The following is a 27,850-nucleotide window of genomic DNA, read 5'->3' on the forward strand; positions in this document are numbered from 1 at the left end:
GAATGCTGGACTGGTAACGTGGAGTTCCTTTGTATAAGCACAGTGACATTAAGTCCCAGTAGTGAGAGTCAAAGTACAAGTCAGTACACACATTTTACAGCAATAATCATCTCCACAGATGAGTTATGAAACCACCACCAGGTTTCAGGTCATACAGTCTTACACATGACTATGCAAAGGAGAGTGCAACAGGGAAAAGGGACCTAGTCAGACACCTTCAGACAAAGCACCAGGACACAGCTTGTCGCAAAGGACCTTTTCCATTTTGGCTGCAGTCAGGCTTTGTGACATGGGCCCATTTCTGAAACTCTCCTCCCACAATGAGGTGGAACCACCCTAGCTTACAGGCATGTGGAAATGGACTGCAGCCTTTGACAGTTTATCAAGATACAAGTTAAACAGGCAAAGCACAGAGGCCAAGCCCCAACCCTACACTCTCTTGAGAATTCCTGAGCAGTCCCACACTGAACACTCCCACCAAACTAATTACAAGCTGGGTGTGGTTCTCGTTATTGACCTTAAAAGACTCCCACCCTGCAATGGGGGCTCCACCTTATAAAACAAACACGAAAGGGACTAGGAAAAATGTCTTAACAGCCATCCCCATGGGCTGATGTCTCCTGCTGGGAAGCCCTGGGGAACAACTTCTGCTCTTGTGGCCGAGCAAAAAATAAGGAACTTATTCTTTCCATTGTGCTTCTCAGTACTCCTATTCCTCTTCCTAAAACAAGATTTTCAACGGTCTCTCTAATGCTATTAAGGCGAGGAATTTTCAACAGGATATGAGAACGCCAGGGCACAAAAGACATTTGGGTATCAGCACGCTGATTTTCAAGCATGAAATGGATCCCCCATGACAGCAAATAGAAACCAATCAGCCTCAAGCATCCCTCATGCAGAAATCTAACGTTTAAGAAATGAACCCTGGCTGATTACCATTATTCTCCCAGGATATCCAGCCCTGACTCCTGGCACAACACACAAGCTTCCCCTAATTAAAGAATGAAACAGATCTACATCCATTCTCACAGAGCAGTGCGTTGTTTTTCCCTCAACAGCTTTTCTGCTTGGAAAGCTTTTTTTCGCGCTTCCTCTCCCTCCATTTTCTCTCTCACCTTTCGTTGCTGCTTTGAGCTTTAAAGATCCTCATTTTGTTAATGATTATGAAACACCAGCACTGGTCAAAGAAGGTCCATATCCCCATATGAACAAATTTCAGACTGATTTTGCTAATACACATTTTTTTTTTTTTTTTTTTAGTAAACAAACAAAAATACACTACTATTACTAGATGGGCGTTTTTGCAGTTATTTTCCTTTTACATCCTGCATAAAACAACAACAGTAGTTACAGATATGGAGAGAAGATGTGAAATTCAAAAGGAGAATCATGCTCACCCAGAATCCTTCAGAAGAGAAGGAGCCAGAGTCAGAATTATTTTAATGACTCTCATCCCGTCATCTCCCCCATCCAGTGCATCAAGGTCCTCATAGCTAGAGGTTGGAAATAAGGCATTAATAGCAATTCATACGGCATGAGCCATGCCCTTGAGCATGCACTGCCCTGCTCCACAGGCAAAGGTGCAACTAATAAACTCCAGCCCAGTTACAGCAGGTGAGAGCATTCATTGCTTTTATGAGAAATACAGGGAGTAAGAAGGCTGAGAAACCCCAAACTGAGCACAAGCAGAAAACATTCCTTGGGCTCCATCAAAAGAGGGGTGGCCAGCAGGGACAGGGAGGCGATTGCTCCCCTCTGCTCTGCTCTTGTGAGGCCCCATCTGGAATACTGCGTCCAAGTGTGGAGCCCCCAGTACAAAAAAGGCAGGGAGCTGTTGGAGAGGGTCCAGAGGAGAGCCACAAAGATGATCAGGGGACTGGAGCACCTCCCATATGAGGACAGGCTGAGGGAGCGGGGTTTGTTCAGCCTGGAGAAGAGAAGGCTGTGGGGCGACTTCATTGCAGCCTTTCAGCATCTAAAGGGAGCCTACAAACAGGAGGGGAATCGACTCTTTGAAAGGGTAGATAACTGCAGGACAAGGGGAAATGGTTTGAAGTTGAGGGAGGAAAGATTTGGGTTGGATGTCAGGGGGAAGTTCTTTACAGAGAGTGGTGAGGTGCTGGAACAGCTGCCCAGAGAGGCTGTGGATGCCCCGTCCATCCCTGGAGGTGTTCAAGGCCAGGCTGGATGGGGCCCTGGGCAGCCTGGGCTGCTATGAAATGTGGAGGTTGGTGGCCCTGCCTGTGGCAGGGGGTTGGAGATTCGTGATTCTTGAGGTCCCTTCCAACCCAAGACATTCTGTGATTCTGTGACTTTTTCTTAAGACTTTGAGTCACTTGCATCCAGGATGTGCTAGCTAGACAGGGAAAGAGTGGGTTGTACAGCAAAAGAGCATTTGTGTTATTTCAACTATGCCAATAACCACAATCTAGCAGAGCAAATTCAGATGCAGAAAATTCAGCCACTTTCAAGGACAGAATCTGCTACCCTACACATTTAGCTTAGGGGTGAATATGGGACTCTGCCCTGACATGCATGACAATTGCTTCTGAGGAAGGCCAGCACAGACAAAACAGTGCCACAACCCAAAAGTGCTTCTTCGTGTGAGTTTGTTTGCTTAAGGCAAGTCTTGTGATTAAAATGGGTGACAGTATTTCCACCTAAATTTCTTTCATCACAAGAAGCTGCTCTGATTAATTATTCTTACTTTCATACACTCAAACCAATTGTGAAAAAAAATCTGACATGAAAAATGTTCTGGAACAGTTTTGGATTGGAAATTTAGCAATGACAAAGTGTGCGCTTCTTCCATTTTTATTAACACTTAAAGTTGTTTCAGACTTGCAAGCAGTACCAAAGTAATGCTATACTATTGAATACCATATATGAACACACCTACAATTATGCATGCTTACTACATTTCCCCATTCTGTGTGCAAGTGAGCGTGTAATATAAGAAAGCAGCCAGAAAGCTTTGCTTCAAGGAATAGGAGATGGAAAATCTTTGTGTCTGATTACCAGAGGATCTCTGCATCCAGGGAAGCCATGTCTTCATGGAAGACATATGGAGGGTTACTGACTATGAAGTCCATTGGGCCCCAAGGTAGCAGATGTTTGGCAGAACCTAAAAAAGAATCACAACCAGCTCTCAATCATAGCAATGTTCCCTCTAAGCTCAATATCAAAATCCTATCCAGAAAACTATCTCTCCAGGTACATGCAGATGTGTGTATGGTTCTGTTTCTCTCTCATAGAATTTCACCCCATTTCTTTTGGGGATAGCTGGGCCTGGTTACCCTCCCACCCTGTATGCAAGATGACATGAAGATGAGCACAGGCAAAGTATCTTTTTTTTTGGGACCAACAGCCCTGCTTAGAAGAATATCTATCTTAGAAATTCTAACACAGGACCTCGATGTCCTGGAGAGCTCAGAGCCCAACTGGATCTAAAGCAACTACTGGAACCTGACACATTACACAGACCTAACTAAGAGAGTTACAACTAGCTGTCAGGATGTACATCTTTCCTCTTACCAGAGCTGATGAAGGTATTCCAACAGGCAGAAGAGCTACATCCTCAGCAGTACCAACCAACTAAAGACCTGCTTTTCTGCCAACAAGTTCAGCTTGCTACACTCATGTTCCTATCTGGACTGACATGCACCAGCCCTGACCCAGACACCATGCAATTCCACAAACATGGCACAGCCCTCAGGCCTGCCTCTCAGCACAAGGCTTACCCACACAGGCTTCTGGACTGCACTGGTTTGCTTACTGATGGAACACAGCCAGAATGAGCTCAGATTTGCAGACATACCTCTAAGCAGTAATAGAGGGTCAAAATGAACGGTGTGAAAGGAAATGCATAAATGAATCTGCAACACTGGAGCTCCTGGCTCCTCCACACCTCTTGGTCTAGCACAGCCTAGCAGACAACTACCAAACCGGATAAACCAGGACAGTAAAAAAGGAAGAAATATAAAGGGGATTAAGACAATGAAAAGACTTACCATATGAAACATTATGGTGGAGGATGTGGATCCTGTCTTGGAGTTGCAGCCTATAGAGAAAAGTTCAGATGTAAGGGCAAAAAGATTAGTAGTCTTGTCTGTGTGGGCTCATGAACAACACATTCAATAAACAGGCCATTAACTATCATTCTTCTTATCTGATACACGTATGTACTATCTCACTGACTGTCATTGGATTTTCCCAAGCTGCAAGGAAAGTTTAGGAAGTGCTCTTTGTCTGAAGCAGAAAGCACCCATGATGATTCCAGCGCAGAGCTCCCATGCATCCAAAATACACCTATACATCACAGCAGCATTCTCCCTCAGATACGTATTAATTATATCTAAAGGCCTCCCCCAGGTGAGCTCAGAAGCAGAGAAAAACAAAATTAAGTGCATCAAATACGTAAATCTGACATGGTAAGCGAAGACAACTTGCTCATGTTTGCCACATTCTTTCCCCAGCCTCTTTGCTGATTTGGATCTTAGCAGCGTTCTGGCATCTGAGTGTATTTTTTAGGCACATGAGTGCATGAAGGTGATGAGACTGCACTGCACAGTAGCAGGAAGCCAGCACACGCAGTGCAGCACAGCTCCTGTGGCAGACATAGACCAGGAAGAGAGACTCCTATAGGAACGGCTCATGCACAGACCGTTCAGTGCAATGCTTTTAAAATAGGCTGGGTTTCTCAGGCGCTACTTTCTAACTCATGATCTTTCTCATCCCTGACATGCCTGTGCACATTAATTGGGAGATATGTTTTGCTCAGCACCTTTCATCTGCAACCAGACCTCCCCAGGGTGCTCACACTGGCAGAATCCCTGAATGTACTGGAGACACAAACAACTCTCCCTTCACCTGTGACAAGGCAGCACGTAGGCAGGGAGGTTTGTTATTTTTAAGAAACAGGTCTATAAACACCTCACTGTTTCTTTGGAAGAAATCTTGGTTGAGATTCTGATCTCTCTGATTTACTGACTCACTCCAAAGCAGAACAGCCTCAAGTTTGCCAGATTGCCTTTGCATGGTTCTCCAGTCTGCCTCAGCCTGGCACAATCCATCTCTAGCTCCCAGCTTGCAACAGAATATGATCCTTGCCAGAGACAGATCCCCTTAAACCATGGGTGTCCAACATATTGGCTTGCCTGGGCCACACCAAGTAAACAGGAATTGTCTCAGGCACCATATGTGTAGGTTACTCCAGAAGTAATGCCTCCTATTTATTTCCATGGAAACTGCAACAGATAAAACAAGCACAGTATCAATACTTAATGGACCAAATTCTTAGCTACAAAAACCTATTTTTCAGCATAATCACCACTGTTAGCTCTGTATTTTTGTCAGCAGTTAACACGTGCTTGCATGCCATACTAGTAAAAACCTGCACCAGTGGAGGTTTTTACCACTGATGCTGTTGCCACTGCAGAAACACATCACCCACTGCCTCACTGCACGCACATCCACTCTTTGGATTGTGCCAATGTTCAGCAAGTGTCAGTGAATGTCAGTGGGTGCCATTTTTTCCCACGTGGAGGAATTCAATGACCCACCTTTACTTCACACACACTTTCATGCCACTATGCAATTTTGTCAGACTGTCCCACTGCTGCTGCACAGCAATAAAACGTAATGGAATATAGGTGGGAAGGTCCAGTTCTACTGCCATGCCACCAAGATCCACCTCTGATGTTGCAGGCCAACATAATAAAACAGGAGGCATTCCTTTCAGAGCAGCTCCCATTAAAATATATAATATAGCTGACAAGCAACAAAACTTGTTTTAATTTTCAATAGTTTTTTAATTAAAACATTTAAAAAGGAAACAACAAAACCATGAAACTAGTGGGACGTTTGACCTTGTTTGTGAAACTAACAGAACAGTCTGATTCCATGGTAGCACTTGCAATTCTTAGGTGTTTGTCTGAGATTTTTGATAAAATTTTATTTTTCCAGTGCTTCATCCATGAAAACACTTCACAAATGTACGTACTGCCGAAAAGTGATGACATTAATAAGGTGTGACTGTGAAGTGAGGGATATTTCTCTCTGCTGAGATAGGAATTATGAAAGTCCAGTAGAAAGACATGATCAGATTTGTGTTGAATATCTGATTGCAACTCTACACAGCCATTGGAAAATTCGCAGGCAATGCATTTATGTTGACTGAAAATAGTCATAAATATACAAAAAAAACCCCAAAAAGTCAACACTTTTTTGCAACCCTGAAACCTGTTCTCAAATTCCTTGATCACAGCAGAAAGCACAGCTGCCTATTTTTCACTGTTCACAGGCCTGTATGTAGCCAATACATCAGAATGCACATATTTGCCATCCCTTCAGTCAGCCCTGCGCTGCGTTCCATGCCCCGCTTTCAGCCCAGACAGGGTCAGCAGCACACCCATGTTTGGTTGTTAAGTGAGGCTGTGCACCAGGCTGAGCTGCTCAGCTGATGGCTGTAGTTTGAGCTGTGCTGTCCACATGCAGCCCATGGGCTGGACATGCCTGCCTTAAAGCCTTGAAGATACCTTGACACTCCTGGAACAGTAAAGAGATGCCAGTTTGAAAACTGCCTTGGTGCTTATTCACAGCCTGATTGCAAGAGAGACTAAAGAAGCAGAAAGAGTGAGGCAGCAAAGAAGGAACATAACCTCTAATTCCTCAGCTATGCAATCTGCCCATCAAAATACCTCTCTTCTCATGAGTTCTGCCTCTGGCTTCTGAGAAGACGTTTGAACAATGACAGAGAATTTGCCAAGCTAGAGAGACAATGTTGGGCAAGAAGTGCTGGTGGAGAACAACTCCACCCTCAGGGGATGCCATTCCCTGACTGGCAAAAGCAGATGGTTGCAGATAGAGTTTGCCCTGTTACAGCCAATGTCTAGAGAATCCTCTGACAAAACTAGAGCTCTTTCCAATATGCTGTCTCTTCCTGGGAGAGACCCACCACGGTGTCAGATTTTTCCTTCCAACTCTTCAGCGTAACATCCTGGGGCTACCCAAGCAAGTTTCAGAGAGCATGCTGCAACAAAGCCATTATACCCAAGTCCTGTTTGCTGAGGGCCTTTGGTACTGCCTCATCAACTACAGCAGCATCAAGAAATAAAAGGATTTCTGCATCTACCCACAGCGTACACAGCTGGGTAATCTGGTACTGGCATTGATTCACTGCAACCAAGACTTCACTAAGCGTTCCTCCCTAAATAACACAGCTGTGGTAAAAAGGCAGAAACCAAGCTGGCTTCAGCAGTAATACAGCTTATCCTACTGGCTACTCTTGCAAGATGTGCAGGGCACCACACCACGGACAAGAGAAACATTTGCTTAATGAAAATATCTATTGAGAAACACGAGTTTCTCTGGCAATGCATTTACCCTCCCCATAGCCATCCTTGAGCCAAGGATACTATGACACATTTTCCCATATGCCAGAACAACACTCTACAAAGGAGGCAAAGATCTGGCCTGTTTTTATTATGATCTCTGTAAAACTGCAAGAGAACTTGGTTTGATACTCATATATCAGAAGGATGTGCTGGCCACTCCCCATAACTGGAGTGCCCCCATAGGAGGCACAGTTTAGTAGAGAGGTGAAAGTGTGGGAAGAGTTTGTTTCTACCATCACCTCAGAATGGTGAAAGATCTGCAGCTGGATTGCAAAAAGTGGACAGATACAGCTCAGGACAGCTAGAAACAGAAGCAGCCTGCCTCTGTAACCAGTATGCCAGCAGCAGCTTTGGAAGAAAGAATACATGGGCCTCACGGACAGTAACATCAGCTAATGAGTATCACTTTTAAGACTCATAGCTGTACCAGACTCCAAAAAAGGTAGCAACAGGAAATCCTCCTAAGGCTGCTCAAATTCATGCTCAGAGGTTTCTGAGAATACAAGTGCATAGTAGAGCTCTGTACGTTTTACAGTCTCTAAGAGGACTCAAAAAGGACACAGATTCTAGTCGTGGTGCTCACCAAGATGGTGACAACCCAGAACAGCCTGCATTAAGCAGAACATAGAACCATGACACTGAGCAATGATCTGTTGGGGAGGACAAGGTTATCCTGAGATAATGCTGTTCTGCATTAGGTACAATCTGTTCAGCAGGTCTCAGCACCCAGGCACAGCACAGGTGTGTGTGCACAGCAGCACCCTTCTCATCAAATCCAAGGCTACAAGGAGGGCACTGAGGGATACCGTGACAACAGAGTGAAGAGTGCAAACTTATAACCAGAGGAGTAGTGACAGGAACAAGCATGGCAGAATTTTAGGTAGGAAGCCAAAGAGAGAAAGGTTCATACTATACCTGTCCTTAACCTCTCAAGTGACAGAGACGTTCTTACCTCTTGGTGATTAAAGTTTACCATAGAAAAGAACAATAGTGACCAATAGTGACCACGAAATGCTTTGAAAACTCTTGGAAGACAGCATTTAAGTACCACTGACTTATTTAGGCTGCTGCCTTTGCAAAGTGCATTCACAACTGAAAGGAAAAAAATCCTCTGGTAAATATAAACTTTCTTTTTCTTGAATTGTTACACTCTTTGGGAGCTCAAATGATTAAAAATACTCTAGTTTCCCATGGTGATAAACATGAAACACAGTTCAAAATATTAGGGACTCCTGATCATTTTACCCAGAGGGTGGTGAGGCACTGGAACAGGCTGCCCAAGGAGGCTGTGGATGCCCCATCCCTGGAGGCATTCAAGGCCAGGCTGGATGTGGCTCTGGGCAGCCTGGTCTGCTGGTTGGTGACCTGCACACAGTGGGGGGGTTGAAATTGTGGTTTTTTTCAACCCACGCCATTCCATGATTCCCAAGTAACAGTTTACAAGAAATAGATAATATGCAAGCTTGTACCTATGTACATTCTCCCTGGTGAGATCCACAGCAGCCTCTTCTTTATCCACAGCTATCACTCGGCTCTGAGACAGAAAAAACAAACAACAGCATTACAACACCACAGCTCCTGAGCAGACAAGCTCTGCCAGAAGAGACACACAAGATAAAACCTGCCAATTGACTGCTCACTCTCGGCTCCTCAAAGGAACAGCTCATCTCAGGGCACTGATGGGATGACAAATAACTTCTAGTAAGACAGTAACACGACAGAAGGCACTCTGCAACAATGCCAGCATTCTACCAAAATAGACAGGCTTCTGACCAACTCAGCTGACAACAATGCAGTCATGCTGACTCATGGCACCTGATATGTTCATAGCTCTGAAGTAGTGTGAGACTCAACACTCCAGCAAGCCAAAGGCTGAAGTGGACACAGGTTAAAGGAAGATCACATCCCTAGACTTCTCCTTTTTAGTGTGCATGGAATCCCTCCAACAGTAACACACCATCTTGGGCAGAGGTTCTAACATTTTCCATCTGTTAGGCAGACACCCTTTGCCTAGTAATTCCACTGCAGTCATTATACCATGTTCACTAGATGCAGACAGCCTGCACTTCGCTGTGTCAACTATCTGAGAGTTCTCTGGTGTAACAGTATGCGATAGGACTATATGGTTAGAGATATGCCTGACTTTCTACCCCATTTTGGGAAAAGCACGAGCACAGGCCTGACGTGTTTTTTTGCTTTGCTGGACATTTTTTAAACACATGCTGCTAAGCATTTGCATACAGAAAGCGTGCTCGAAGTATACACTTTCCACCTGGTGATAATGGTGGTATGCAGTGTAATGAACCATTACGGGGATGCATTTCACTGTGTGAAACTACCACCCTTACACACACAAAGCTGACCCCAAACACAGAGGACAGAGTTGAAACAATAAATGAAATGCTGCTGGTGTTTTCTCTTGTTCCCTACTGCCAACTTGTGTCTCAAACATTAAGACATCACAAAGAACATAAACTCTGGTTAGCTGCCTGTGTAGCTACCATTCACTCTATTCAGCCAAGGCTCTTTATTTCTCTGGGCACAGCAGTTTGTGTTAGCCAGCTGGGAAAGGACTATTATCAGTAACAGTGACAGACTGGCAGAACTGTTTAATCTGACAGGAAAGTAAAAAGTGTGAAGTACAGCTCAGAAAATCAGAGTAATTTCACTTTGAAGTCATGAAGCCCAACTATTAACTCCTGAGTCAACAGAAGGCACCTACCTCTGTAACTAATGCCCCAAGCCTCACTCTGTCTCAGAGAGAGGACTGGCTACAGCAATTCTTGCTCATGAGAAGCTGACGTATGAGTAAGTCTGTATGTGATGAAATCTTGGCTTCATTTCTTTTTTCCTTTTTACTTACCAATAGTATTTCATTAAGCCTGTTTCATGCCACAGTAACCAGAGGCAAGAACAGCTTTGGCTACCCAGATCTCTGTCCACTTCCTGCTTTTTTTGCTCTATCCAAAAACGGGGGCTGCTATCATGGAACAAAAGACTTCAGAAAAATGGCTTGGCAGTTGAGGCAGTGTGACATCTGCTAATCATATTGATCCCAACTATTGATGCTTCTGTGAGAATCCCTCTTTTGTACTCATTTGGCTTTCAGTCTCACAAACGCAAGATCTATTGATTCACAGCAAGGTGATTTTAGAGATGACTGCTCCAAAAATTTGACTACTAGAGTGTGTACCGAAGCCTCAGTCACTCGTCCACAGCCCAGGATATGAGCTTAAAGCAACCCTCACAACAGCTTCAATCTAAGGTGATTAACAGCAAGTTGTGACAGCTGAAGAATGAGCACATTTGCTTGTTTCCTTCTGTCTTTATTACTCCTGCAGACAGTTGGAGAAAGCAATTTCTAAAAACTCTCTCTACCTAGAATAAACATACAGAGTCTGATTGTCAAAGACAGCAGCTGCTGAAGTAGCAGCTAAGTTCTGTCAAAGAAATTTGCTTGGAAAGTCTCAGGGAAGTCCAGTAGACTGGAACTACGCTTTCACAATGGTATTTGCTGTACCATGAGCATATTAAAAAGTTCACCTGTGGTATCTTGCACAGGAGACTCAGAGCAATTGCTCCAGAGCCACAGCCAATCTCCAGGATCACAGGAGATGAGACAGCAATCAAGAAGGCTGAATTCTTCGCCTCACATTTCCGAGATTCTTCCTCCACAACCAGAGAGATGAGATCCTAAGAAAACAAAGATAAACATTGCTGTGACTTTTTGATAAGGGAACTGTTTTGACTTTGTGGAGTGAAGGAATTAAAATTTCTTCAGTCCATAGCCTAAAATGTATTTGTTTTGCTGATTTTTAAAACACAAATGACATAGCAGAGCTGACAGGAAGTCATTTAAACTTCATGTCCTCCACACGGTGCTTTGACAAGTATCCTGAGGATTTTATTATGACTTCCCAGAGATCCTCTGAGGTCTTCTAGCACTGGGAAAAACAGTAACCGAACAGCTGGAGCACATTATCTTCTGTAACACCATTTTATTTACACCAAAATTCCAGCCATTAGTACTTGTAGGCTTCAAAATTTAATACTTCTAAACTTCTAAGTAATCTAGAGACAGCTATGCAGTTCTGAACAACATCTTAATCCAACCTGCAGATGAAAAGCAAAGGCAGAGAATTAAGTGACCCATACAGTGAGTTCCCTGAATGGATTTCAGACTGTGGACTCCTACTACATTTTGTTGTTGCACAGAAAAGACTTTCATCCCTGCTTCTTGAGCCCTATGCACCTCTGCTGCCAACGTCTCTTCCCTGCCATTCATCTAGTTTTTAAATCTCCTGGCAACATCATGTGAAATCCAGCACAGCAAGAGAGGTCTTAAAGACACAGAGTTCCCAGCTTTGAGACACTAGTTACTACGGACAGTACACGTGCCTCCCTCACAGCATGAACTTCTCTGGCTATTCATCAGAGAAAACTACAAGAGAAATGTAAACACCTTGGGTGTGTGAGCACTTGCCGAAACTGCTCATAACTCCCTGAGATCCTTGTTCCTTCATGGCACAACCATACAGAAAGAAAACAAGGTCTTACTGCCCAAGCTGCTCCCACAGTGGCTAGGCTATTCACTTAAGAGATTTGCTCTTGAATCTCTCCTGTAAATCCAGAAAGCCTAGAAGGTCACAAAGAATTGGCTTGATTTTACCAATGAAAGACTTCATGAAGAAAATCCTTATGCAGAAATATCTAAAAGCAACATATCCTGACAAGTGAGTCAGCTTTAGCACAGCAGTGGCTTTTTCCAGGAGCTAAAGTCAGGTCTGCTTGTACCTAAGGATATAAGCCCTCCTTTGGATATATCACCCGACGTGGGGTACAGTGAAACAGATGGTTTGTACACAGGTGTGGAGTCTTCATCAAGATAGCTGCTGCTGTCAGTTGATCACCCTTCATGTTGGGCTGGTTTGCATCTGTGGGATGTAGTGAGAAAGGCTGCAAACAGGTGTAAAAATATAAAGCTGGTGTAGATGAGCTTCTGTGGAAACATCCCCAACAACAATCCCTGAGATGTGGGCTGCTTTGTCAGATGGCATTTTTTTGAGACACTCACAAAACATGAATTACTCTTCAGTATAATAAAGCACTGTGCCCCTTCACAGAACTGCAACTTGCACTGCTTCACAGATCTAGATAAGAGACGTGTGTTTAAACATTGTCCTGCCCTATGAAAGCCAAGCAGCTTTGAAATGATTCTGCTTTTTTAATAGAACACTGTGCCTGAAAGCATAAGCAGAAAAAAAAGATGTGGTTTATTTGAATATGTAGACACTCTGCATTTCTCCCAGTAACATTACTTCTTGTTAGATCAGCTTCTGAGCTGTTGCCATTTCCAGCCCATCTGCTTTGGCCTTTGCTTTTTTTGCAGTAGTATGGCCCTGCCAACATTATCCTTAGGGGAGTCACTGCATCCTTGACCTTCTCTGGGCTACTTTTCACAGCCACAGACTTTTGAAGCCTTTAGGGGGCTTTTTATCAACAACCTCCTTCAGCTGTATTCATCATTTTCTTTCAAATTCCTGCAGTCATCGAGCTGGAACAAGTCAGGGATGCCCATTCTTTACTCACCCGGATAACAACAGCCTTTGTTCTTCTCCAGCCTGTGCCCTCTGCCTTCCAGAGCTCACAGCAATGAGTGCAATTGTGCTCCTACTTGACACCAAGAGGGAAGGGGGTAGCAGAGGGAGCTACACTGTGATCTCTCAGGACTGCATCTTCTCTGCACGGTTCAGCTTGGGGCCCAGCCCTGCTGGCGGCCTGGGCAGATAAGAGGTGCCATACAGCAGTGCCCTGCCCTCATTACCGTGCCTCAGAATCACATCTTCCTTGTTGCTGCTCCGGGATTCCTTTCCAGAAAACTGTGGAGGAAAATATTCCCATATCCTGCAGGAAACTGTTAAGAGGACCACCAGCATTCAGATAATGTGGAAAAAAGAAACACCATATCTACCCACTTGCGCGTGAAAGTGGCTTTTGCATTTCAGCTAGATGCATCAGTTTGAAAATACTTCTGAAAATGAGGACAGGCAAAGACTGCAACCACAGCAGGTGCTGATGATTCCAAGACCACAGAAAAGCCATTCTGCTCGGACACTGAATTGCTCTCAAACGCTGCTCATTTCTGGTCATCAGAAGTATTTCCAGGAAACTCTCTGCACTAGCTTAGAAGAGCCATCCATCTCCAGGGTTGGTCACAGAGAGGCACAAGTTACTGATTACAAAATGTCCACAAGTAACTTCCTTAAAGTAGAACTACTGTCAGCATTCATTAACATCATTAAGGTTTATTATTAGCAACTTCAAGCTTGGAGTTATTATGGAATTTCTGCCTCACATGCTCCACAGTAAAAATAATTTGAGAGCGCTTGCCAAAGTGAGCTCTGTTTAAATACAACTGACTTCAGTTTTTAGCACATGTGTATTAAAAAAGGGATATTGATACAATTTCAGCATCGTATCCCCCCTGACTCCCTTGCCTTACTGCCTGGTTATTTCATATACTTTTCCAAAGCAATTTCCCTCATAAGAACTATTTATTGCAATAGTTTAAAATTGAAAGACTGTATTAAAAGCAATGTGACAAGCTAAGGAACTACTTTTTTTTTTTTCAGCCATTAGTATCTCACTGCAGTCAAAGAGTTCAACAATTATGAAACTAAGTTATTTTATGAAACAAATTCAGCTGAGAACAAATAGAAGGCGTTTGCTAGCCAGCGTATCAGGAAAAAGGAAATTACTAGTATGGTTTATTCTACATTGTATTGAATCTGTAACTGTACATGTACTAAAAAGAACAGAAAACAATGTAGAGGAATAAGACATTTCAGAAATCTGCACTAACTGGCTGTGATGCTAACTGTCCTTTCCTTGACTTACAGCTTCCACAAGAAAAACAAACTCCGCCAGCATCTGTAAAAGAACTGGGCAACCCAGCAACCACAAAGCAGAGGGGCCCAGTGAGCACGCTGCCATGGCCACCAGCTCTCCTTCACAGAAATCACGAGCGACTGAGCTGTCCAGAGCTGTTTTAAAAGTGTTCTTCACGTGGTTTTGGTATTTTTCCATCTTCTATGAAGCAATTTAGTAAAAATCTGTGTTTCCTCAGCCCTCTCAAGATGTGACTTGAAATTGATGAGCTACTTTGTAAAAAGTTGAGAGATAACGCACGTCTGGGCACACATTCCTGCACTCATATGTAGGGTACAAAACACCATACCAGACACCCCCTACTTCTGCAGAAGAATCTGACTAGGGCCACACATAGGGAAAAGCAACCAGCAGGCAGAAGATGCTAAAAAGAAAAACTGGAACAACAGCAGATGGCCAAAGGCTGCGGTCTGTGCTGTGTGGGATACACTACATCATCTCCAACTGAACAGTTTCAGACAGCAAACATCTGCTAACAATGCCAACGTTGCTTAAAGCCATCTTAGCCCTCAGCTTAGTCACCAGTTCCAAAGATTGAGATGAAATCAGAAATTCCAATGGGAAAAAAAAAAAAAGAGAAATCATTTTGACAGTCCAGTACATTAACCTTTGGAATACATTAGGTAAGCTCTCCACAACCTGCCACCCTACACTTGAAATGGCAGGACAAAAAGGCCTACTTGCACTCACACCACTTTCAAGATTGAATACATCAGAGAAATATCCCTCACTACAGAAAAACGCTCATTTTGATTAAAATACCAAAACAAACAGACTTCACTGATTTTATAGGATCTAAAACCTTGTAGCACCAGGTGCCTCGTCCCTGAAAAATACTGGAAAAAAAAAACAAAACAACAAAAAACAAACCAAGAAAGTGCTGTGTTAAGGAACAAATAGAATTGTACATTAAGAAAGTGTTTGAGAAAGGTGACCTGATTTCATATCTACCCACAGCACACTAACCACTGTGGAATGATTAAAATGCGAATTGTTGCTTACAGTATGTGTCACTGTCAGTAGCAACACACACTGAAAGTCTTGCTAAGCAGTGCTACAGGTACTGGCAGAAACAGGTCCTAGAGCGTGGTACACACGTGAGGGTAAGACAGTGAGCCACTGCTGTCCCTTGGAGCAAAGCTTAGGTATGATTAGAACTGCCCCACAGCTGTCCTGTCCCTCAGAGCTTGCAGGATTGCCATGCACCTTTCCAGGGTACACCTTCAAGTGTCATCATCCTCTGGGGCCTTTGTCATCTGCTACAGGTAGGCCAGCTTACAGCTCTGCACTTACTGGTGTGAATAAATCCCAGACTCTCTGCATGTTGCAAATTTCTTCATACAGAAATTCTCCATTCTTCATGGAGAAAAAACAAACAAAAATAAAATCAAGAAAAAAATATCATGAGGCAATGAAATTCCCCCACAACTTCTATCTATGATTTTGTGCAAATAAGTATTCAGGAGGGCACCCAGAGCACCAGCTACCTCCAGAAATTATGCACTCATGAGCGTGGTAAACTGGGCACAAGGCAAAATACCTGGAAGGGTTTTTACAGTGCACTGGTCTGAAGGTGATGCAAGCATCCAGGGATTTGTTTCCAGGTGTACAAATGCTCTTGTTTAGCATGGCGTGGGGACAAGTTGGCAGGATCTAAGCATTACGTACCTTTGTCAGAAGAGTATTTAAAAAATCTGTAGGGGAAAGGGCAGGGCATCCTCAAGAGTGAGGGGAGTTCTGGTACTGAAGAGCAGAAGAGGATCTTGCAAGGACTAGAAGCCCTTTACCTGCAGTTCCATACAGGGGACACAAATATTTGCTTCCTGTGCTACTTGATTTCCAGCACTCAGAGGTTCTCAAGCCTTTGCCTCTTTGCCAAGCCACTCACAGTCCACTCTCACCTTGCTGTTCCAGGAAGCCTTGCTTCACTGCCAGATTTGCCCTGTGTCACTTACTTGGTTCCCTCCCCCCATTTTTTCTGTTGAGCAAAATAAATGCAAAGCTTTGCCAACACCTCCAGCTTCCCATGAGCCTCTGCCTCACCCTTCCACCCACAGCCCCACTCCCCCCCGCCCCCAGTGCACACTCATGTTCTGACAGGTTCTTGGTATTACCTCCCCGTCCCTGCGGCCAGGTCTCTGGTTCACTGTATTTCTTGGAACCACAGCTGCACAAAGAAGCGCGAGGACAGTGTCTGCCAGCACCCAAACCACAGGCTGCACAGCTGCACAGCTCCAACCAGCAGACAGCGCAGGGCCAGGCAGCTTTCAGCACTGGGACACACAGGAGGATACAGCAGATTCTCACTGCACAGCAGTGGCTGCAGAGCTGTGTGGAGGTCTGGAGGCAAGGCGGGCACGCTGTGGGCCAACGGCAGCAAATGAGATACCTGATATTTCTGCGAATAAAAGTGCAGGGCTAACAAAAACAGGATAATGGGAGAAGGGGAAAAGGCAAGGATGGAGCTCACAAATTCACACCATGTTCCCAGAAGCACCCTTTTTTCCTGCTCTATATACCCTTGGGAGAGCAGGGAAGACAAAGCCCCATGGATAGGAGTCCAGGAGGGCAAGGCTTCTAATTCCCTGGTTAGCAAAGGGGACATGGAAAGCAAAAGGCCTATGAAAACCTGTGTAACCTCACTGCTGTCATACACTTCCTGGGAATGTTTTACTTATTTGTGTGCTTTCCAGAAACTTGTGTTCTCAGAATCCAGGACTTTCTGTAGAGCCTGATCTGATATTAACCAAATTACCCCTCCCCTCCTGTTTGCCCACTTGGCTGCCAATGAGCACATGACAAAACACCAGGAAGCCAAGCTGGAAACGTACCTCCATGGCAATGGCCACAGAAGATCATTGTCACACACCCTTTTTCCTGAACCAGACCACTAAGCCAGCCCCTGATCAGAGGGCAGGCTAGTGGCTACAGCACTTGCATCCTGGGCTCTTTTGCTTGGCCCTGCAGCAAACTCAGCATCCATGTTCTGCTTCAGCTTGCTTGTCCTAGCTTCAAAACTCCATTTACTTGGATGCCCAAGAGAAGCAAGGCACGAGATGGGGGCAAAGCCAAATGGATTTGTCTTCATATTCATGTGAGAAGCCCCTTGAGCCCCATTCATCCTATTCCAGACATTCTGTAGTTTGTTTGCCCAGCTCCAGCCCTGAATCTCACTCTAACTGCTGATGAGCCGCTCAGATGAAACCCTCTGAAACTGAGATCCCTCTTATATCACAAAAAGGTGGATCAAAAGCTGAAGATCTCATGGAGCTCTTTTAGGGCAAAAAATACGAAGTCAATGATAATACTTACCAGTGAGAAATACATTAGAAAAGTCAATATAAACTAACAGATCTGTGTGTGAGTTGGTGGGGGGGGGGGGGCCCCGGGCAAGGTGTGGAAGCTGTTGTTTTTCCCCCACAGATTTTTGATTTACGTTTACATTTTTGAGTCTCCTGTGGAAATCACCAGCTTAGAAGCAATCTTCTGCTCTCCCACAGTCTTTTTTCTTGCATAGGAAGCCAGAAGAAACTACTGCCACAGTCCCTCCTGGCCTTTTAGCCAGGAACAACTGTTCCATCCTTCATTTCCTTTAGAGCAAGAAATCTGTTCTGAGAAAAACATTCTGTCCTGATTTGAAGTAGCCAGCAAGAGAGGTACCAAGGTTCCAGCTCTGCTGTTTCAGCAGTTAATTACACTCTCTGCTGAAGACGTACATCTTTTCTTCTGTTCGCATTTATAGTCCTTGTTATACACTTGTCCACAAAACTAATGAGAGTTCTGCTTACAAACTTCTGCTCTCTGGGCCAGATAATTAGCCCTCAAGCTTATCTTTGATGAGCTAAGTAGTGTTTCACAATAAGGCAGACTTGCTGTTAATCCACCTACTGGTCCTTCTCCCGACCTACTTTTCCAGTTCTTTCTCAACCAGTGAGTAATATAACCAGACAGCTTCTCACCAGCTATCCCCCTACTGCAGCACAGAGAGGAGACTTAACCCTGGTGCTGTGCCTGGCAATCCCTTGGTAACACAAAGGTCGCATTGGCCTGTGGGCAGCCCCCTGAAAACTGGTCAGCCATTACACAGCACAGCCCCACAGCTTTCCCCAAGCTCTTCAGCCAAAAGCAACAGCTCTGCAACGAGGGGCAGGCTGCATTATTTCCCTCTCCATGTATGATCTTATTAAACACTCGTGCTTAGCTCAAAGGGCAGTTCTGATTGCTTTGCAGCAACAAGCTGCTACTATGATTCCCACTCCTTGGCATTTGTGCCACAGCCTTCTTTTTCAGGAAATATTGTTTTCCTTTGACATACTGATAAAATATTACCTACCATATGAGCAAAATCTCACCTGTGGGAGGCTATGAAAATGCTACAACTTCTGTATGTTTGTTCAAGCTATGTTTCGATAGATTGCACTTATTTTTGATCAATTAAATAATGTCTCATTCCATTTCTGTTCAATATACTTTATAGGTGTCTGCAGATATCTCAGGAAAGGACCCCAAATCGTGAATAAGACAACACTATCCATCCTTTTCATTTCCCAAACCATGTAGCAAGAGACAGAGAGAAGCAATTTTCCTCTGAAGAGTAAAGCAATCAGAAGCAAAACTATGAAAAAAAATAAAACCAAACCAAAGGAGTCTCCTGACTGCAGATCCATGGCTGTGCTCACCACACACTGCGACCTTCTGAACTCTCTAAAATGTAACCATCTGTAACACAGAAATGAGGGAAACCACAGGCAATTCTGGATCAGGAAGCTTCCTTTCAGCACTAATTAAAACAGAAAAACGCGTTCATTCCTTTGCCGCATATCACCAGAGAAAGCCCCCACCTGGGGATCTGCAGATTTGCACATACATGTCTGGAAGTAAAAATCCTCCCTTCTCTCCGCTTGACCTTCTTAAGAGGTTAACGATTATGCTTAGTGAGAATGTAGGTTAACCTTCATGAAAGGTTTCTTGGAGCAAGTCTTTGCTTAAAGTGCTTTCACAGAACACCCCGGCACAATGACTACCATTCAGATGACACGGGCAAAGTAAACAGCAGTGGTTTTGGTACCCTGAGCATGTTGGCAAAGGAAGGAAGAAGCAACCTATCTCGAGAAACAAGTAAACTTAAAAATCACAGGTGGAAAAAGGATTGCTTAGCCAGTGACAGGAGAAAAACTATAAATGCTGTGAGAGCATGAATAGTTATTCCACATTTTCACAGCACAAAGAGCTCTCCTGATGAAAGACTAGGAGCATCTGAAACAAAGAAAATACTTTTCCCACTTAAAGTACAAAATTAGAACAATTCACTGCCAGATGATGCTGTGGAGGTTAGAAACACAAACAGACTAAAAAGAGGATTAATGGAGGACAGATCCAGATCCACTAGTGATTATGAAGCAGAACGGCCTCAAACCCAGCTTTGGCTAAGAACATCCCTTAACTGCTGACTGTCAAAACAAGGGGGGATCCTTCTCTGTCTGCTTTTCCATTGTAATTTTGTCCTCACCATCTGCCACAAACCCCAGGATGACACAGTATTTTGAATTAGACCAATTTAATCTGACCCAGTAAACCTGTTTCCATGTCTTTATGATCTCCAGTAATCTCACAATCTTCCTGGATGACTATTGAAAAAAAATGTCCAGCATGGAACAGACTTGGCATTTCTTCCCCTATAACGCCTACCAGGTAAAACACACCTATTCAGCCTACAGCATGCTTCTCCACTTCCCTTCACAGGGAAGCTCACAGTCATCACAACAAAACCAAGATGGAAAAACGTATGCAGGGCCTGAGCTCATGGTGCGATCACAGCAGGTAAGGAGGTGCCACCCCCTGAGGGTCAGGAGGGCTGATGGGGCTGTGAGAAAGAAACCTCACAAGCAGAGCTGGAGCTCTCCTCCCAGCAGCTTTCCTCCAGCTAATAAAAACCACGGCATTCAAGAACATGGCTCTGCCCACACAGTAGCTGCAGGGGATGAAAGGAGACCATTTTTGTTTCCACTGAACAAACAAGCCTTCATCTGCTTTAAAAGACAGCGTGTGAGAGAGGAGGGGATCAGAACACGCTAGAAGCCACACGGCAATGATTAGATAGACCTGCCAGGAACTCTGCGAGTCTAAGCCTGCAGTGCCCTCTAGGGGTACAAAACAGGGGAGCCACAGCCTGCGCGACCTTCGGAGGAATCCTGAACCCAGCTGACCCTCCTCAATAAAGTCACGGTGAAGATTGATTTTGCCTTTATTTACCGAGATAAAAAAAAAAAAAAAAAAAGGAATCCAACCACGACTGCATGGATTCCTCTCTTCGTCCTATTTTTCCTCTAATCCACAAAGCTGCTGTGATGGTAACTTAGCTTGAGTTTTAGAAGGCCTCGCTCTGGGAAAAGTGCTGTCTTCTGCACCAATAGTCTCTGAACAGCATTGGGACAGAGATTCACTGCAATAGTAAGTGCATAACTAGGACAATCCACAAGACAGAGCACAACCCCAAACTTTGGCCTGAACACCTCTGCATGACAAAAGCTTGGCTCTGGTGACCCTGGGCACATCATGGAAGTCACAGAATCACAGAATGGCCAGGGTTGGAAGGGACTTCAAGGATCACGAATCTCCATCCTCCTGCCACAGGCAGGGCCACCAACCTCCCCATTTCATACCAGCCCAGGCTGCCCAGGGCCCCATGCAACCTGGTCTTGAACACCTCCAGGGATGGACGGGGCATCCATAGCCTCTCTGGGCAGCTGTTCCAGCACCTCACCATTCTCTCTGTAAAGAATTTGTAAAGTCACCCAGGACCCCCTGCAGTCTTCACAGCCACAGCCCTGCTCTCACCAGGACAGCAGGTAGGATGCGGGGTTCCACGCACCACTGCAACCACACACTGTACTCACAGCAGCGAGCCCAAAGCTCTGTGCACAGAGGACCATGTATGTGGAGTAAGGTGAGACTGTGGCTTGTGCAACAAAGCTCTCCTCCAACATAGTTTGTGTGTACTCACAGAACTCCCTATCTATCCTGCAAGCAGTTTTGTCTCCCTGTCCCACCTCCACCCCAAATCCCACAGAACAAAAGGAGCAGAACCATACGTGCTGACAAAAATACTCCCAGAGAAAGCAAATGGAAATGGGCTCAGCTACACATGAGCTAAAGGGACAAATTCCACATGGAACAAAACTAAACCAGACAGCTGAGCTTCTCTCTCTGTTCTCTTTGCCCTGGTCGAGTTCATGATCTCGAGGGATGTGGGCCTGGCGAAGAGCAGCATCAGGACCCTGAACTTTGGAAGAGCAAACTTTAAGCTGTTCAATGTTGGCCGAGATCCCCTGGGATGCTGTCTTTAAAAAGAAAGATGTTGAGGAGAGCTGGCTGCTCTTCAAGGATGCCTTCCTGAGAGCACAAGAACTCTCCGTCCCTCTGAAAAAGAAAGCGGGCAGAAGAGGTAGAAAGCTGGTATGGCTCTGCAAGGATCTGCTGGGCAGCTGAGAGTGAAGAAAGGTGCACACACTGCAAACAAGGCCGTGTCAGCTGGGAAGAATACAGGATGCTGTCTGGACTTGCAGGCATGGGATCAGAAAAGCCAAGATACAAGCAGAACTGAACTTGGCGAGGGATGTGAAAAACAATAGGAAAACCTTCTACAGGTACATTGGACAGAAGAGACAGACCACAGTGAGTGTGCTTCCTTTGGTAAATGTAAAAGAACTGGCTGCAATGGATGAAGAGAAGGCCGAGGTACTGAATGAGTTCTTTGCCTCGGTCTTCACTGGTGGCCAAGATTCCAGTTCTTCTCATGTCCCTGAGCTCTGCATCCCTAAACCTCCAGGTGGGGACCGGGGTGGTAAATCCCTCCCCGCTGTGAGGACAGAGGTCCGAGACGACCTGATGAGACTGAATGTGTGCAAGTCTATGGGGCCAGGTGGCTGCATCCCAGGGCTCTGAAGGAGCTGGCTGAGGCGGCTGCTGAGCCACTCTCCATCATCTTTGAAAAGTCGTGGCTGTCAGGTGAGGTCCTGGATGACTGGAGGGCCATTTACAAGAAAGGAAGCAAGGATGACCCTGGGAACTACAGGCTGGTAAGTCTCACCTCTGTGCCTGGGAAGATCATGGAACTGAGTGGTGGGGTTGACACAGTAGAAGAAAGGGATGCCATTCAGAGGGACCTCAAGAGGCTGGAAAGGTGGGCCCAGGTGAAGCTGATGAGGTTCAACACAGCAAAGTGCAGTTTTGCACTTGGGCTGGAGGAATCCCAGGCATCCATACAGACAGGAAGGAGTGGTGCTTGAGAGCAGCCCTGCGGAGAAGGACCTGGGGGTCTTGATAGATGAAAAGCTTTAACATGAGCCAGCAGTGTGCCCCTGTGGCTCAGAAGGCAAATGGGATCCTGGGCTCCATCAGAAGAGGGGTGGCCAGCAGGGACAGGGAGGTCACCATCCCCCTCTACTCAGCTCTTGTGAGGCTCCATCTGGAATACTACGTCCAAGTGTGGAGCCCCCCAGCACAGAAAAGACAGGGAGCTGTTGGAGAGGGTCCAGAGGAGAGCCACAAAGATGATCAGGGGACTGGATACCAATAACTAAAGGGAGCCTACAAACAGGAGGGGAATCAACTCTTGGAAAGGGTAGATAACTGCAGCACAAGGGGAAATGGTTTGAAGTTGAGGGAGGGAACATTTGGGTTGGATATCAGGGGAAGTTCTTTACAGAGAGAGTGGTGAGGTGCTGGAACAGCTGCCCAGAGAGGCTGTGGATGCCCCGTCCATCCCTGGACGTGTGTTCAAGGCCAGGCTGGATGGGGCCATGGGCAGCCTGGGCTGCTATGAAATGTGGAGGTTGGTGGCCCTGCCTGTGGCAGGGGGTTGGAGATTCGTGATTCTTGAGGTCCCTTCCAACCCTGTGATTCTGTGATCTCTGTCCACAGGATGCAGCCAGTGCTGGTAGTTTATGCCATATTGTGTTTGCCTTCACAGCTTTACCCACATGCCTAGCAGCTTGTAGCAAGAGTCAGAACCCTTTTGTTTTAACCACAGGATAGAATATGCATAATGAAGATGCCTCTTCTTCCTTTCAGTCTTCAAATTAGCAGGCAGAAGCATTTGTAGGAGCTATGAAAACGTAATGAGAAAGTGAATGTTGCAGATCTGGTATACCTACACTGCACAAGTCAATGTACATTTACTCAGCCAAAAGCAAGACATACAATGTGGCTTGTGTGTGCAGTCATAAAGAAGCAACTTGAACCTGGGATATTAATGCTGATCATTAACTGCTTTCTAACGAACAAGATTCTTTACAGATACTATTTGATTAACAGTATCAGTACTAATAGCTGTAAGAATACTGCAGACAAACTGAATAGAAAGAGCAGTAGAGGCAACTTCAATATTTTTGAGAGGAGGTTTTTCCATTACAGTTTCAAAGTCCAGTGAAGTCTGAAAAGTCTCAATTAGTGAACAAAGCGTGGGCAAATCCCCACCCAAACAATCACACACAGCTCTCAGTCAGAGAATACCAATGTAAACAAAGGAAAGAATGTGGACGCCAGCTCAGTTTTGGGCAACTGGTTCCACATAGTATGTGGTTCCTGGAAGCAGCACATGCCCATAGCAGCGTCCTGCATCAGGTGCTGACAAATAGCTGGATCTTGTCCACATGCTCTTCCTGTCTGAGAAAATTCCCCAGCATCAGATCACAAGAAAGCTCTCTCTCATGCAGCACCAAAAGCTTGGGTCAAGGCTCAGGATTTGCTGTGATGTGAATACATTTTTCCTGAAGAGAAAGATCAACACAGCAAATTTACAAGAGTCAACTGCAGACATTACCCAATGCTGTCACAGAAATCACAGAAACATTCCTAAGCAAAATATATCAATGAAATCTGAAGCACAGCACAGAGTGCCTCACTATGCCTGCAAAGGGATAAGACAAAGCCCAGAAAAAAGTAGTGAAGTCTAATCCTCCTGCGACTCCTTCCCATACTACACAAAGGCTTCACAGCTGCACCCACATCTTCTCCCATATGAAAGATGTTGAACTTTCCAGCCCGCCCTCAAACCACCACCAGAGGTTTCAAGATCTCACTCCTACAGCTTGGACAAATGCAGTGTCAGCTCACGCCTTCCAGGTAAATCTAGTAAATGAGATCAATTTCTTTTTTTAGCACCAGGGCACAACACATCTCCCCACAGTGGAATTCAGAGGCATGAAGAACACTGAAGTGAAAGCTTCAGAAGCTCAGTGAACTGTGTCCAGAGGAAGAGAAACTCTGGGAAAAGGTTAGGTGGGATGCGTTCCTGAGGAATATAAAAGAATGCAGCCACAGCTGGGCTGCTGAGAAGACATGAGACAAAGTGGCCAGAGCACTGGTTACATGTAAGATTCTCTTAACACAACTTTGAATTTAACAGCTCTGTTGGAAAGAGTTTGTGCTCACTTACATGGAGCAACATCAGGGAATCATCCTGGCTGTGAACTTGCACTTAGCTCCCCCAATCCAGATGAAAGTAGTGGGAACATGCAAGCAGCTATTGTGAAAGCTCTCATCTTTAAACTCTCTCTTTCATCATTTGGCACGTTCCACTCAGGAGAAGAAACTTTGTAGCCTGGTTTAAGAGTGCCTGTTTTAGTTACATCTATGTCACCATGAAAGTTTAAAGCATTCCAAAACAGTTCAAGACTCTCCTCTCCTCTACTTTTTTTTTTTTTTTTTCATTTTTAAACAAACATCAACAGACAAAAACTCCAGCTGACTCTGCTTCACACAGGCAAATCAAACCAGACAAATCTCCAGAAATTGCTGCCAACCTCAACCATTCTGCACATCCGTGAGGAGTTCCTGACACCAGAAAGAGTGCGAGCAGCCAAAGCAAAGGTGCCACACTGCTGCTGGAAACCAAACACATTTAGCTCTTAGACAGAAGCCTGCTGAACTCCTAATGCATCGCGCTTCCTCTACTTTACAAGCCTCAAGACCAAGTGGCTCTTTCCCAGAGTGCTATAACACCTTAAGAGAAGGCAGCAGCAGGAGCTGGGGGGAGACTTCAGTAGAAGAGAAGCCACCAGACCCAGGACCCATAGCCATTCTGCAAGCCCGGATCCACAGGCCCAGACTGCAGGCCTGCTTGTTCCAGCCCTTCCCGACCCTTTTATCTGTTTTGCTCCTTTTGAGCTCTTCTTCCACCTGGATTCTTTTTTCCATCCCTTCTCTCTTGCTGCACTGCTCATTTCCTCCTGAATGTGCAGCCATTCACTGCTCCCTACAAGAAAGGCCACATTTGTTCACCTTCCATTTCCAGATTATTGTCTGCTGATGCTGCTTGCTGAGGCAGAACTACTTCGTAAACTCAATTGCCAATGGAGCTTCATTCCTGAGCTATCGTGAGCTTCTGGTCTTTCAAAACAAATGTACTAAAAACGTACCTCCATATTAAGTATCTGACACACCAAATAAAGTTTTCCCACAAACACAAGGTTTGGGTTAAGCTGTTTAATGCTAGACTTTTGGCCCCAGGGTACACGAAGGGGTTTAAAACACAAGATGTTATAGAGTCCTGCATTTTGACAGGGCACTGCCTTTCAGCAGAGATGCTCCTACCAAAATCCCACACGTGGGCACCATTAGCAACATTCACAGGCATTAGCAGCCCTGGTTTCCACAGTACACAATAGGCCTTTGTTTGAAGCCTGGCACTGCATGGAATGAGAGCACAGTACCAGAGGAAGCCTGACAACAGATGGTTTGATTTGCAGAAAGTTCTCTTTGGGTTTAGTGCTCATATTGCATTCAGGAATTAGTGGCAGTCAGAGGCTGAAAATACTCTCTTGAATCAACCACTGCAGAAATACCATCAATAAGAACAATGCTAACTATCATCAGGCTCCAACTAGCAAAACCATTTCTTGAGCAGTTGTCTCCAGACTTCATCAGCACAGAACTGACCACTGCAAGGATAACATAAGTTAAAAGCACATTACTGAGAGCATTGCCACCTTACCTTACAACCTTCACAGAAAGGAAATTTTCCCTAATGCCCAGTCTCAGCTTCCCCTAGCCCATCTCCATGCTGTTCCCATCCTGCCATCAGCTCCCTGGAACCTGGCACCTCCCTCTGCTTTCCCTCCTCAGGGAGCCATTACCTAAGACTAAGATGATCAGGGGGCTGGAGCACCTCCCCTATCAGGACAGGCTGAGGGAGTTGGGCTTGTTCAGCCTGGAGAAGAGAAGGCTGCGGGGTGACCTCATTGCAGCCTATCAATACCTGAAGGGAACCTACACCCAGGAGGGGAGTAAACTCTTCAAAAGGGCTGACAATAGCAGGACTAGGGGAAATGGATCCAAGTTGAAGGAGGGAAGATTTAGGTTGGATGTTAGGGGGAAGTTCTTTACTAGGAGAGTGGTTAGGCCCTGGAACGGGCTGCCCAGGGAGGTTGTGGATGCCCCGTCCTTGGACGTGTTTAAGGCCAGGTTGGACGGGGTCCTGGGCAACCTGATCTGAATGTGTATGTTTGGTGGCCCTGCTAGGCAGGGGGGTTGGAACTACATGATCCTTGAGGTCCCTTCCAACCCGAGTGATTCTGTGATTCTGCGCGATTACCTCTTCTGGCTGCATTCAAGGACCTTACTGTCCTTTTAAAACTGTGGAGTCCAGAACTGCACTGAGTACTCAAGGTGAGGTAGCACCAATACAGTGCTAAATACAGTGGGAGAATCACCTTTTACCAGCTGGCCATGCTGTGCTTAATGCATTCAGAACAGCATTCTTTATACAGCAAAGGGCTACTAGCACAGGAGCCATTTCTCTGATCATTTGTCTATCGGAATTCTAATTGGACAGGCTATGGTAATCATTCCATCTCCAAAAGTTAACATTCACTGCAAAAAAGAAAACCAATTATCAGAAGAAAAACAAAAACAGCAGAGAAAAGCAACTCTTAAAGAGCAGTAAACAAAGATTTGCTTACTAGGGTGCCCATAAGCTGAAAGCTAGGCTACCATTAGAGAAAGCACCACTATATAACTCCTGAGCTTTTTCCTAGTACACTAGGCAAAATAAAGTTTCAATTTGAATGTATATGGCTATTGCTTCCACTTTTACAATTCACAATCACATTTAAATCCAGCCCAGGTCAGAAGCTACCCATGGGTCAGCCTAGGAAAGGAAACAACAGTTCAATTTCCAGTACTTGCCCAGAAATCACTGTGGAGCCAGCAGGTGAGTAGTAGGTGCCATTTCTACCAGCCTGCACTGTCTTAATCTGCATGCAAACAAAGAAGCCCAATGGAGTCCACAACCTTTTCTCCAGTAGTAGCTTTGTACTACACTGGACAACTCTGAGTAGTTGCAATACAGAAGTAAAGGGGCACGATATTCAAGGAGTCTCTACCACAGCAGAAATAAGAAAAGCAAGCCTTAATGAAGGTGGATCTCTGTGCAATCAAAGAACATACTAGCTTGCAAAATCTCTTTCTCTGAGCCAGAAGGTGAAAGTTCACCAGCTCCAGTTCCA

The 27,850-nt window shown here is 45.1% G+C and overlaps 1 protein-coding gene across 13 annotated transcripts in view; it reads right to left on the reverse strand.

The window, feature by feature from the left end:
• Positions 1-27,850, reverse strand: part of HEMK1 (HemK methyltransferase family member 1) — a 69,222-nt gene that overhangs the window by 38,581 nt on the left and 2,791 nt on the right. For all 13 annotated transcript variants that reach the window (XR_006181378.1, XR_006181385.1, XR_006181384.1 and 10 more), the window contains exons 5-9: positions 10,938-11,087; positions 8,864-8,928; positions 4,011-4,060; positions 3,019-3,124; positions 1,398-1,493 (exon numbers count right to left, since the gene is read on the reverse strand). Coding sequence is in view for 1 of the 13 variants with exons in the window: in XM_042885410.1 (XP_042741344.1) it covers positions 1,398-1,493; positions 3,019-3,124; positions 4,011-4,060; positions 8,864-8,928; positions 10,938-11,087 (467 nt within the window). In the remaining 12 variants the exon portion in view is untranslated. The remainder of the gene's footprint in view (positions 1-1,397; positions 1,494-3,018; positions 3,125-4,010; positions 4,061-8,863; positions 8,929-10,937; positions 11,088-27,850) is intronic.

Source organism: Lagopus leucura, unplaced genomic scaffold (genome assembly GCF_019238085.1).
Source record: "Lagopus leucura isolate 7727_CA_CO unplaced genomic scaffold, USGS_WTPT01 Super-Scaffold_100050, whole genome shotgun sequence".
Lineage (NCBI taxonomy): Eukaryota > Metazoa > Chordata > Aves > Galliformes > Phasianidae > Lagopus > Lagopus leucura.